The 14256-nt window shown below is 36.6% G+C and overlaps 1 protein-coding gene across 1 annotated transcript; it reads left to right on the top strand.

Annotated features, from left to right (window-relative positions):
* Positions 1-7186: 7186 nt before the first annotated feature.
* On the top strand, positions 7187-13702 carry LOC131427655 (uncharacterized). Its single transcript, XM_058591045.1, has 2 exons — positions 7187-8117; positions 12751-13702. Exons 1-2 carry the CDS (start codon positions 7865-7867, stop codon positions 13683-13685), a joined length of 1188 nt encoding a protein of 395 aa, XP_058447028.1. The 5' UTR covers positions 7187-7864; the 3' UTR covers positions 13686-13702.
* The last annotated feature ends 554 nt before the right edge of the window (positions 13703-14256 follow it).

The following is a 14256-nucleotide window of genomic DNA, read 5'->3' as shown; positions in this document are numbered from 1 at the left end:
GGTTTTCGAACTGTGCGCAGTTCTACTGCGAGGCAGTTTTTACATTGATCTTCATCTGTTGATATTGTGCATTTGAGTAAAATACACCGAAAATGTCAAACATCCCAGAAATTTAATGAATCGGCCATTCTAAGGGCCGCAAACGGATAACAGAGAGCTTTACGATATTTTCTTCTATTAAAATGATCTATTTGTTGCTTTCGCGGCCGTTAGGATCGTCCATTTTGATTTTGACCAGCTGTAGGATCCTACGTCAATATCGTTAGTATCGCGGTTATTTTTTCTGACATTATCCACTCCTACTATCTTGCCCTCGTTAGTTTCGCCTTATTTAATTCTGTCTTAGAATACATTTGCTTAAATAAGTCATTTTTAGTATAAGTGAAACGTCACAATTCTTTAAACGACGTTAACGTAGATGTGAATTACGTAATGAGTAAGTCGATGCCTTTCGCGTAGCCTATCTATGTTCGATTCCCAACCTCGCACATGGGATGAAAAGATTTTTCTGACCAGAGTGGTGAATGACCACAGCGACGAAACAAAGCAAAGTCCCGACATTACATTCCTTTTGTGGAATTTGGCCTTTCTGTTTCAACAGACTATGCAGCCGATGGTTTGCGTACATAATCATCGTTTGGCTAGCACTTTCAACAACAAAGCTGTTCAATTCACACAATCAATCAACTAATGAGAACAATTATCGATGTCATTGTTAATGTTTACTATATTTTGTATCGAAATGATCAAATACGGAAAGTTTAGTATTTTTTTTTTTGAAAACAGGGATTAAGTTATCACTAGACAGTCTCCAATGCCAGACAGGTTCTGTTACCAGATGCCATTGTAGTAATTGTTATAATATCCTAAGGGTCCCCCATATCCATAGGCACCTCCGTAGACTCCTGATCCAAGCCATCCGCCGCATCCAATCCAGTTGCTGGATCCGCGTTCACAGATGCAGCGTTCGTAACTGGAGCTGTGGGAGTTCAAACCGTTGCAGAGTGAGCCTAAGGTAGGAATCAAATCGATCAATAATCTGCCGTTCGTTAAATTTTCGATTTTAATTACCAATATAAGAAAGTCCATGAGCAAAAGCAAAACAAGCTACGACAAGAACAGCAGCAATTGCAAGTTTCATTTTGAGTGTGTTTTTGATTGGTCGTTGGACTTCGTCGACTGATGACTACTGCATCTCGGGAACGGTTTTTATACATTGCGGAGATTGAGGAAGAACTTCATCGCCGCATCATCGAACAGAGGATGGAACGTGCGTTCAACGGTAAACTTGTGATAACGCCGGATGAAAGTCGGTTGACAGCATTGAATGAACTACAGATCAACATCCCCGAAGTTCTTGAGGCCCAATGATCACTCTTGAAGAGTTTTTTTCGATTTTCTCAGTTCTTGAACTTCAGTTTTGAACAACCTTGACATTCAGTTTTGAAGAAATCTGATAAAATGAGGTTAAGATTTTTGCGTATAAATATAAAACCGTACACACTGCAGTACATCTTTGTGCGTTACAAAGACGTCAAATTGTTGCGACCTCACTGATAACAGAAATCCGCCCAGGTCTAGGTACGAACATATAATTGACTGAATACAAACCGGACAAGTGCAACACAGATATTTCTAGATGCAAAAACTGAATACATTTACCTTTCAACAGCCGCTACGCCGTTCAAATTCAAGTCCTATATCTGCGGTCATTTTTTATGAACTTCATTTATGCTAGGCGTTTCGCCAGTTCATTTCCAATATGTTTTTGCTTTGGTGTTGATAAAAGTTAAACTAATTTCGAGGCGGCACTACGCTTTAACACTCCTAATACCAAGCCTAAAAAAGTTACGCGGAGCACCAAGCCTAAAAAAAAGTTGGAACAGTAACTTTGAGCTATCATAGCTCAGTTGTTACTTGACCAATTTCGATAAATTTTACACCCTCGAATTAGGTGAAGTTTGTAGACTATTTTAAGCATGTCATTATTGACGATCGCTTAGGAATAACTAATGAAAATCTAACTTTTTCCGTTCCAAGTTTTTTTTTCAAACTCGAAATATGCCCTATCTGCATTCATGCGGCACCGCGAATCGGATATTGAGAACTTAAACTTTACCGAGTCATAACTTTGTTGTTAGTCAACCGATTTTCGAAATTTGCTCATCATTGGAAAAGTATTACTTCCAGAATTAAAATGCACTGAAAAAAAACGAAGAATAGGATTGGGCGAGCAAACAAAAAGGTCCCGATAATTGGTTGGCCGCCCCCCCTAAAAACGTTGCGCCAGGGGCGAGAGCCCCCTTCGCCCCCTCCTAGATACGTCCCTGTACCCACAGATATTTCAAATTTGCCTGACATGTTTTAATTCGGTATAATAAAACGAAGAAAATTGTTCATTTTTTCTAGTGCATGATAAAAGCCATTCAGTTAACATGTTTTTCAATATAAAAATACAGAAATGCCGACATAAATAGTGTGTAAAATCTTCTTATACCATAGCTTAACATTTTCACTTTATGATTCTGCAATGTTGATGTTTTTCTTAATATTTTAATAAAACTTTTTCTAAATATTTTAATAAATCTTTTTCTAAATGTTTTAATTAATCCATGAAATCGGGAATTCTTAAAATGGTGGATTTAAATTAAACAGCCAAATATTCTTCATTTGATCTAACTTGTTTATTTAGTGCCGAAAAGGTTATGAGTTAGTTGAATAAAAACCGAGTTGTTGCATTTTTTCGCCATAATCCGGATGTTATTTTATATAAATTTTTATCAATCGACTAAAAATTATTTCAACTATTGTTAATCATTTACTGGGTAAATAAGTACAAGTCAAAATAGAAGAAATTTTTTCGGATGACCAAATGATTGCAATTCGGAAATTTCATTAAGTGTATGTTTATGAACCGACCTTTTTGACTGAAACCTAATAAAATCAAACAAAGAAGAACACTATGTTTTGCATTATTGTAATTCGGGTTTCATCTGTTATCACAGGTTTACTGTTGAACGCACGTTCCGTTCTTTGTTCAATCACACGGTGATTCGATTCTTCCGTGATCATCATAACGTATATAAACCGTTCCCAAGATGTGCTTGTCATCAGTCATCAGAAACGCACTCAAAATGAAACTGGCAGTAGTTGCAGTTCTCGTTGGAGTTTGTTTTGCTCTTGCTCATGCATTGCCTTACTATGGTAATTCCTAAACATCCTTTTCCTAATGGAACGGACGAATCAATTCCATTTCTATCGTAGGTTCTCTCTGCAATGGCTTGAATTCCTACAGTTCCAGTTACGAACGTTGCATCTGTCAACGTGGCTACAACAACTGGATTGGATGTGGCGGATGGCTTGGATCAGGAGTCTACGGAGGCGCCTATGGATATGGTGGAAACGTAGGCTATTATAACAATTACTACAATGGTCTCTGGTAACCAAATCTAGGTTCAATCAGAACATTCCGAAGAAGCGAAATATATATTTTTAAAGATCTCTATAACTACAATTCTTTGACTTCCACTATAAAAAGCATATTCGTTATTTTGTATCAATTCTTAGCATAAAAACCTGTCTTAATCCACCTAGTGGTGTAATGATACCTGTCTCATATTCTCGTATATAATACTGTGGTATTCTATTCAGATATTTCTCTTCGATTCTTGCAAGAACCCAAGGCAGGCCCGTGCGCAGGAGTCATTCAAGGGAACAAGGGCTGAGAAGACGTAAAAAATTGAAAGAAAATCGCGTCATCCACAATATTGACACTGTAAAAGAAATTCTGAGAACGGATTATGAATTGTCTAGTTATTTGCACTTTTATATAATAAGTACTCTATTGCTTAATGTAACTTTTTGTTGAAAAATTCTCCATAAAGGGGGGCTCCAAAAGCCTCCCCTGCGCACGGGCCTGAACCAAGGGACATTAACAAGTATAACCTTCAGAATGAAACACGAGAAAGAGAAGTGAGTGCAACTATTGTATCGGAACCCGAGAACTGGAATAATCGATGTCGGTTCGTATGGCCATCAACTAACATGACGTACAAACTCTACGAAGTTTTTATTCAAATTTTGAAGATTTTATACGATTTCGACATCGTACACTAAACAACGGTGTAAATTTTTGTTGTATCTATTTTATCCTAATATTGGGAATATCGGTTCTGCAATCTCTGAAAAAAGTGATTAATCCAATTTTTGAGCATATGACTATTATCTCCCGTCGTTAATCGAAAACCGGGAACCAGGATAGCCGGAATCGATTTGTTTAGCTGCTTACTGATAAGGGCTACTGATTTGTGTAGTTTCAAGTCCAGTTTGGAATTTGTTTTACGTGTTTTGTTTCACCACTTCTAAGAGACGGTGTACAATATTTAACACACTTTACTATATAACTCCCGAACTTTCATTTGAATTATACACACTAAATTTCTTCGGTATTTTTTCATCTTTTGACGAGCTTAGGAGAGCCGAACATTCTCATTCTGCTGATATATCAGTAAAAATAAACATTCGTTGACAGCAGTACCTTGAAGTACCGCTGTGATGAAATGTTAATTTTACTGAAAAAATCAACTAACGAGGATGGAACAGCTGACATCGGTAAACCAATTTAAGTGTGTAGTTTGTCAACATCGGTTCAGTCATCTCCGAGAAAATCTAGCGAGATTATTTGAACGGCTGAAAGCAAAAATCGGATAAGTGCAACTTAGTTTGGAAAACCCGTTTAAGTATTTTTGAATGCAAAAATCGGATAAAAACATTGAGAGCAAAAACCGGACATGAATTTTGCAATGCAAGAATCGTTTAAAAACATTTTTTCTGCAAGAACCGGACAAAATAGCTTTGAATGCAAAAGCCGGACAAAAACTTAACCGGTTCTTCCAAAAAAAATGTGTTTATCCGGTTTTTGCATTCAAAGTTTTTACAAACTGCCGCTCAATGTTTTTATCCGATTTTTGCATTCAAAAATACTTAAACGGGTTTTCCAAACTAAGTTGCACTTATCCAATTTTTACTGTCAGCCGTTCATTTGACACATACACACATACTTGACGAACTGAGTAATGGTATATGAAATTTTTACTAATCGATTTTTCAAGCGATTGCATAACCTTTCTATATGAGAAAGACAGAACCGTAGAATGGCCAGTGTGAACTCTAAATTTTCCTACTGATTTTCTCTTTTTTAAATGCAGTGGAAAGCAATGAATGTCCAAACTTACATTAAATGCTTCGTAATTACTGAAATTTTAGTGAAATATTGTCATTAATTTCTACACTGATTCATTGAAATGTTTGGCAAATAAGATTCACTGATTTTTCAGTGAAATTTTGCCAGTTGTGAGTTCCTCATTCGCAAGTTAAAAGTTTTAGCTAGACATATATTTCTTAAAATTTCATCTCGTCAAACTTGGAAACAATTATAGTTTAGAGTATTAGATCAGATTAAAAGAAATTTTGTTTTGTTGTGCCGTCTTAATTGTAACTTATGACTTATACATTGCAATATGTTTCAATTTACCAAATATGTTTTGATACTTCACAAAACAGTACAAAAACAATTATGTTTGTGACATTGCTGACTCGTTTTTTTCCCAACCGCTTCATATCCTCAGTAACTATTTCCAAATTAATGCTGCAAATTAGGCTTCAGGTATATCGGCCAACGTTCTGTTTAAAACCTTATAAGTCGACTGTAATGTGAAAATTGATAACTTACGTCTAGACACTCAAAATTACAGCAATCCAACACAGTTCGAAAAACTCTTGTGATTTTACATCTTATCAGATGCACATAAATGGATCACATTTTACACAAATTTTGATTCAGAAGATGAAAAATTGTGTGATTTGAAAAATACATGGCTTTAAAACGAATGGAATAAAAACAAAAGATCCACAGCAACAACGCAACCTGAACCGAAAAACATAAGATCACAAAACACACCAGTTAGTCGACTGAGCCACAGAAGCCATATCTGCTTGGCTAGCCGAATGCAAATTGCAAATTTGAGAAGTTAAGTATAGTTATGAATTGTATCGTTTGTAGAATTATGTCACCTGTAAAATTCATAATTTCTTTCTGTAAAATTCCATCTGACACAAGTTTATTGTTCAATGCACGTCGCGCTTTCTGTTAGATAATACGACTTTGAGTTTCTTCCGTAATCAGCTCTACACACCAAAAAAATTTGAATTTTACAGGTGACGTAATCCGTCATACGATGTAATTCATAAAGACCTAATTTGTCAAATGACGGAAAATTTCATTTGTAGTGACTTAATGTTAGATTAGCTTGAATTTTACTGGTTTCGACTGTAAGTTGCGTTCTGCTAGCAGATGCGACTGCATGAATTTAAATGCACCTTTTACCAGCCAAGCAGATGCATGCTTCTGTGGCTCAGTCGATGAACAGACGTACTTGCAATCCAATGATTCTCCGTTCAAGTCGCAGCGGGATGCTATCAGTATTCTTTTTTTTATTTCAATGAATTTCATGTCATGGAGTTTTAGACACAATATTTAATTCTGCCACGTAAATTAGCGTGAACTGTGACGCTCCATTTATGTGCATCTAATAAGATGTAAAATAGCAGGGCTTTTTTTTAATTGTGTAAGTATAAAAAACCGTTAAAGAGATGCACTTGTCACCAGTTCGAAAGGTCTTATAGACGATTAAAAAACACATAACTTCATAAAAAAATGAAACTTGCCGTAGTTGCAGTTCTAGTAGTTTGTGTTGCTCTGACTAATGCACTTCCATATCTTAGTAATTTGTTTTAAATTTTATTTTTCAAAATGTTTGTTACTAATTTTCATGATTTAAGATAAGCTCCGTGTCCTACCGCTACGGTTATTCCCGCAACTGGAGAGGATGCGGTGATTGGAATGCGCGTCCAAGCAGTATTAACTATATGTACTCTGTAATTTTCAAACCAAAAGCAAAGAGTACTTTAACTTAAAATAGAATCAAATAAAAACAGAATATAAAATTCTGTTTAAAAAAAATTCTTCGTTCGTCCAATGATTCGAACTCCGCAGGAATGTCACACCAACGCAGCATCGTTCCTGGTAAGTTTTACTCGGCAAAACATTGCATTTTGCGCTACCGCATGCTATTGGGCTTATAATCTCTCCGTCTCGTGATTTCGGTTTCAGTTTTAGTCGCGATGTGATCGGATGCGCTCGGAATGTTCGGCGCGGTCGTGCGTTTATCTCAGACGGTTTATCTTCTTCTCGTTGACTCACCACAAGTCAGACGGTGTTTTTTAAGCCCAAAGTGCTTCTTGAGTTGTTATTGTTTGGGTTGTCGAAGTGCATCGCTCCATCTGTGCCTCGTCCATCATCGGTATCCGTCCTCCGACAGCGGTGAATGTGATGGGTAGCGTCGCGACGTTCCCGCAGCAGCACATGGCTGGCCGGTCCCTTTTTAGTAGTTAGTAACTTGAACTCTAGTCGCCGTAAGCAGACATTTCGTCACTAGACTCGTTTAACATGCCCAGACTGCACGTCGTTTTTGGAAAAAAAAGAAAAGAAATCATAACCAGTAAAGTCGAATGATTTTTTCTGCCAAAACCGAATTACTTGACAAACAATTAGTAAAGCAGTGAAGTGAGGAGTGTGAGAAGTGGCTCGTCGTAACGATTTTACAATTTGTTTTGGTTATTCTGATAGTTGCGGGCTGATTCCCGGGCGTGCGCGGAACAAAAACCATTGCGACGAGCAGCAAATGCGAGTGCCATTGAATTTCGTAAGCGTAAATTCAAACTTTTAGGCCGATTTGCACTTCCTTGTAGGAGGACCATTGTCTCGTCTGGCTGGGCGAGCAGAGCTTGTTTGTGCCATTCAGCAATGGCTGGAGAGGATTATGCCATCGTGGAGGAACGTGCCGGTGTCGGCTCCCCGATTGGCGAACTAGCCGACGTCTACCAGGTTCAAAGCAATGCAGTCGACCGAGTGGGAGAAGAATTCAGCTTCAACGATCGGTTGCTGGAACACTGGCCGGAAGGATTGGCTCTGTATATTTACATTGGTTTCGTGGTGGGCGGAGGAATTTTGCTCAACTTGATACTAATGAAAGGAATTCTGCAGGCTAAATATAGTGGTAACTATGGCGAGTTTTTTTTTCGAGCACGATAAATTCAAATTTTGCGTGGTGAGCTATTTTGGTAAAAGACGTATCAAAAGCACCTCTGAATGTGCAAACATAACATGTGATAACAACCAAAGTGGAATAAAAATTAAACATTTTACTGTTCAAAAAAATATAACAAAGAAAAACAAACATCAAGCGTCATTTGTCTGAAAATATTTCAAACATTGAAAAAAATCGTTGATTTTTACTGTCACAATACTCACCCAAGGGGTAAATCACTCTAAACTCTGGACTAAAGGTCTATTCGCACTAGGACGACCCAACCGATTCGATCGACCATGTTTTTCTGTTTCCTTTATGGCAGCAGCTGTTACACATACAGCTGTGTGCATGTGCAGCTCATCTACAGCCGAAGCAGAAAACAAGTCCGCGTCGAGCTGGCCTAGTGCGGATACACCTTAACTCAAACATATTAACTTATCTAATGCGAAATAATCTCACCACATCCCGCCCGGCCCCTCCTACATTTTTAATACTTGTTAAAAATTTCTAAACTCGCTAATCCCGCGTAATACAACCTAAACTTTTCTAATTCCCTCTGAATATTGTTTAAGCTAAAATTAATTGTTGCCATATTAGCAGCCATATTACCATGATGCCCTGAAAAAACAAGATTCTTTCAATACTGTAAGCCATTAATCGAGAAGATATGATTTTCTGCTCACAATGTCTCACAATATTTTTTAGTATCGATGAAATACAGCAAATGGAGCTTATGCACAGATAACAGAGTCCTGAGTACTATTCGTGTGACTCATTTTCACTATGGCCATGATGAATGGTTAAGAAACGGAGGGCGTCACGCGTTTGTTATTTTTGTAACAAACAAATATGGGCAATTCACTCCTGAGCTATTCCAGTGAATCGAATCTTTAAGTGGCCCTTACACGAGACAATATTATTGGCAATACAAGGAGTATTGACAATACTTTTGATCGTGTAATGGAAACTTCATTGGATTGACGAAAATATTATCAATCCGACAATACTTTCTCTCCAGAGAAGAAACTGTCAAATATGTGCAATGAACTCTTCTTTCAATGTTTCAATGTTCAGTTGCAATATTTGAAGCTTCAAACGCTTGATTTGTTCGAAAAATGCGGACTCAAGTTACCAAGTCGATTGGATTGACGGTATTGACAATACTTTGGATTGACAATAATATTCTCACGTGTAAGGGCTGCTTTAAAGTGAGCTGATAGCTCACAGCTCTTTTTAAAACAACCGCAGCTCACCAGCTGGTAAGCAGGGATGCCAGGTTCACAGATTAATTTGTGTTTCACAGATTCTCAACCTTTTGCGCAGATTTAAAAATGGCACAGATTTCTGAAAATGGTCACAGATTTACACTGGTTCTGAAATCGATCACAGATTTTTGAGATTGATCGCAGTTTAGCACCAAAAATTACAGAGCGGTAGGAAATAGTGAGAGCTTTTATCTTTGCTTAGCAAAATGATTTCGATCAGCTATTATGCAAACGGGAAACGTGCACAGATTTTGCACATACAGGTTTTTGGTTTGACCACAGATTTTTAAAAAATGGCATTCCTGATGGTAAGGTGGAAACAAGCTACCAGCTGAGCTGATCTTCGGCTCGTGAAGAGCGAGTTATAAATAAGAAGAAATGTGTTCATGAGCTATTGTTTGTTCTTCCAAATGTGTATCTATCCTTCTTCAACATTTTAATGAGCCATTGGCAATAAGAAATAAGGTACATTCAGGGATGCCACTTTTGCAGATATTCTCAAATGTTACCTAATAATAATTCGCAGACAAAGTTAGTTCGCATAGCATTGTTCTTTGTGCAAACATTTTCCAGAAGGCCGTAACAGCAAGTGACAGTTTCTCTTTGTTTACTTTCTCTTCTATTAATTACCAAGCGGTTTACACGTTTATCACTTAACTCTTTGCATAGAATGATGCTCGAAACGTTCGACTTCCAAACAGAACTGTGAAATCCAAGAAAATCTTTTTAGATCACATCACAATAATCGAAAGAGAGAGTGAACAAAGAGAAACTGTCACTTGCTGTTACGGCCTTCTGGAAAATCAACCGAGATATCAGCAAAAATAATCATTTTTCGACAGCAATAGGTACCACTGTGATGAAAAGTTAATTTTACTGAAAAAAATCAGCTCACGAAGATGAAACAGCTGACGTCGGTAAACCAATTGAGGTGTGTAGCTCATGGTTTCAGTTGCGATTACTCAAATTCATAAACTGGAACAATATGTCAAAATTTGAGTATGGATTTGAGTAAAATTTACTCAGGCCATTAGTTCTCTGGCATTCATTCATACATTAAAGTAAGCGTTCAGTTTTCAAACATTTGAGTGAAAAAAAAACCTTTTGCTGCTCAGTGCGTTTTCATTTCGGGAATATTCTTATCGAATTCAAGAATGCAAGAATTCGTCGTTTTTCATTGCCGCTGCTAGATCCGGTTCTTGAAACCACGAATCATTAATCATAGATGTTTTAAATAGAAATGTTGTGGTTTCAATTATGCTAAGTGTGAGTTCAACATAAGGATATTGAAATCGTTTAATTTTTACTCCAAACCGGTCGAAAGGAAACGACTTTTAATCACTTTTTTGAGCTTTCCACTTAAAAGAAAGAGAGTGACTTTGTATACAAACATTCACGAAGAAAAATTACTTTATTTTGAGTGCAAGGACCGCAAATTTTGAGTTAAATTCAATTCTAAAAAAAATGTTTTGTATCTTAGTTTGAGTAAAATATACATGAATTTTGACAGCTTCGTCCCATAACTCGAAAATGAGTAGATAAGTGGTAACTCAAGTTTATCGTATCTTTTAATGAATTTGAGTGGTGTATCGCTCAATTTTGAGTTACGTTCAATGAGGGTGATGGAACACTTCTCATACTTTCTAAAAACCGATTCTTGAGCTCGGCATAATGAATTGCCGAATTAAGTCGATCATTCGAAATTTTACTGATTATTCAGTAATCTACACTCATAATTTACGAATTTACGTACCGCATAAAAAACCGCATAACTCTGAAAATTCGCATAAAAAAAACCACATAACTCTGAAACTTCGCATAAAAAACCGCCTAACTCTGAAACTTCGCATAAAAAAAGACCGCAGAAGGGCAACCGCATAACTCTGAAAATTCGCATAAAAAAACCGCTTAACTCTCAAACTTCGCATAAAAAAAACCGCATAACTCTGAAAATTCGCAAAAAAAAGTCGCGTAAAAAAACCGCATAAAAAAAGACCGCATAAAAAAAGACCTCAGTGTATTTCGAATTCCAAATCTAGCTTGTGTGTTCATAATTTTATACAATAATAGAGCAAAATCTTTTTGACGAATAATTACTGATTACTTGGCAATTTATGATTCACTCTGAGCGCTTTTGCCGAGCTAACAGTTAATTTCAGATATTACTGACAGTTAGATTGCAGAGTCTTAGTAATTATATAACTTGCCGAGACGATTTCCGAGCACTTTGTGGTGTAAATATCGGCAATTTTATTCGCTAAAATTAGAAAAATAATTTAATTTTTTACAATTCCCACAGTAAAGAGTAAGGAGTAAAGAGTAAAGAGTAAAGAGTAAAGAGTAAAGAGTAAAGAGTAAAGAGTAAAGAGTAAAGAGTAAAGAGTAAAGAGTAAAGAGTAAAGAGTAAAGAGTAAAGAGTAAAGAGTAAAGAGTAAAGAGTAAAGAGTAAAGAGTAAAGAGTAAAGAGTAAAGAGTAAAGAGTAAAGAGTAAAGAGTAAAGAGTAAAGAGTAAAGAGTAAAGAGTAAAGAGTAAAGAGTAAAGAGTAAAGAGTAAAGAGTAAAGAGTAAAGAGTAAAGAGTAAAGAGTAAAGAGTAAAGAGTAAAGAGTAAAGAGTAAAGAGTAAAGAGTAAAGAGTAAAGAGTAAAGAGTAAAGAGTAAAGAGTAAAGAGTAAAGAGTAAAGAGTAAAGAGTAAAGAGTAAGAGTAAAGAGTAAAGAGTAAAGAGTAAAGAGTAAAGAGTAAAGAGTAAAGAGTAAAGAGTAAAGAGTAAAGAGTAAAGAGTAAAGAGTAAAGAGTAAAGAGTAAAGAGTAAAGAGTAAAGAGTAAAGAGTAAAGAGTAAAGAGTAAAGAGTAAAGAGTAAAGAGTAAAGAGTAAAGAGTAAAGAGTAAAGAGTAAAGAGTAAAGAGTAAAGAGTAAAGAGTAAAGAGTAAAGAGTAAAGAGTAAAGAGTAAAGAGTAAAGAGTAAAGTACCACTGTGATGAAAAGTTAATTTTACTGAAAAAAATCAGCTCACGAAGATGAAACAGCTGACGTCGGTAAAGCCAATACTGTGCATGTTAGAAATTTTGGTGCATCTATTGCTTGAAAATATTTCTTGCATCGATTTGATCGAGTTGATTTGTATATTTTCAAAAAGCACAAATTCAGTATCCCTATTTTGAAACAGTATTGAGAAAGAAAGGGCCTTTTCAATGACGCAATTTGATGTAAAGTTTAGAAAACAACATTCTGATTGATTATTCTGAACAGAAACTCATATTCATAAAATTATATAACTTATCGACACTCCAGTATATAACATTACATTATAATAAATAATTTTCAAATATTCCAGGTGCCCTATACTTCGTGCTCCAGATCGCTATATTGGACATCTGTAGTCTCCTATTAAGCATATGGGAACTGTTCTACGTAATCCATCAGCAATGGTTGTTCGAGCCTGAACATTGCACGTTCTACATCGGATTTGAATCTTTCACCAACATAGCAATAGTGTATTTCATCGTTGGGCTCAACTTTCACTCGATATCAACGTACAATCTTGCTCAACAAATGTCAACCAGCGATGAGACTCTGTCGTATCCAGGTCAAGACAGTGAGAGCCATTCGGACTACATGATCACTGAAGAGAACAATTACGAAGTCGCTACGGAGAACATCGTTCAAAAACGATCGCTTACTATCGATTACCGCCATCGGAAGACCAACGTATCCGTATTGTGGCCCGTTTTGTTGATCTGGTTTATTGCAATGTCCGAATCACTACCGTTGTTTTTGTTTTCGGATGTCATCTCATCCGACGAAGATGTCAAGTTTTGTACGGTTATCATAAATGATCGCACGAATCATTACATCATTCAGTGGCTGGTGATTTTGATACGTATCGCAGTTCCAACGTTAACACTAGCCGTTACGATTGTTCTGGTCGTGTTTAAATTCCACCAGGGACGAAGGTTTTTGCAACCCACAGAAATTGACGAGAATGTGGCGTTCATACTGAAGGTGGCGATCTTTCTGTCACTATCCTACGTAGTCTTCTCCATGCAGAGGCTGTATGGATCGCTGCTGTACGAAGTGCTCGCCAAACCAATACTCAGGCACAAATATCCTGCGTTCGACAAACGCTCAGGACTGATTTTCACTTTTCTACATTACTTTCTGTCGTTTTTGCGACCATTAGTTATAATAATACTGTGTAAGTTGAAGCATAACCAAGTAGATATTAACTTTTTGTACAAGGGAAAACAGAAAATTACCGACTTATCATAAGCTGTAATAAATCGAAATTTTGCACAAATTTTAATTTTATTGTCCAGTAATTAATTAAAAGAAATGAAACGAGATGTAACAAGGTTTATGGAGATATCACAAAATATTTTCACTAACTCTAATTCAATTCAAATTTACTAGTACAAGCAATGGTTGATAATAACGCGAGGCACGATTGAAGGTTTGACTAATGAGGAAGAAAATGAATATTATTCCAAAACTCAGATGTGAGTTCCAGACAGTAGGCCTACAGAAGTGTCCGACTCGTTGAATATTAGTCCGTACGATACATCATCTAAAGTTCAATAAATCGCTCATTACTGAACCTAAACAAACAAACAAAAAACGAAAATTTTAGGATCACCCAACACATTTTGCGAAATAGAAACCTTACCTTAACTAATGCCAATAATCGAATGAGTATTTTCACGATAGTTTCTTTACAACCTAACAAACGATCTCGTAGTAACAGACCGGCGATTACTTCTTAGGGAGCCAAACGAACCGTCGAAGTCATATGCTAGAGCAGCTCCCTAAGAAGTATTCACCAGTCTGTTAATATGAAAGTCTG

Source organism: Malaya genurostris, chromosome 2 (genome assembly GCF_030247185.1).
Source record: "Malaya genurostris strain Urasoe2022 chromosome 2, Malgen_1.1, whole genome shotgun sequence".
NCBI lineage: Eukaryota > Metazoa > Arthropoda > Insecta > Diptera > Culicidae > Malaya > Malaya genurostris.
Note: the sequence above shows the minus strand (reverse complement) of the source record. Positions and strands in the feature narration are given on the sequence as shown.

Coding starts and splice junctions, on each gene's coding strand:
- LOC131427655 (XM_058591045.1), top strand. CDS start 7,865: ATGGCTGGAGAGGATTATGCCATCGTGGAGGAACGTGCCGGTGTCGGC. Junction 8,118..12,750: donor TCTGCAGGCTAAATATAGTG/GTAACTATGGCG, acceptor CAAATATTCCAG/GTGCCCTATACTTCGTGCTC.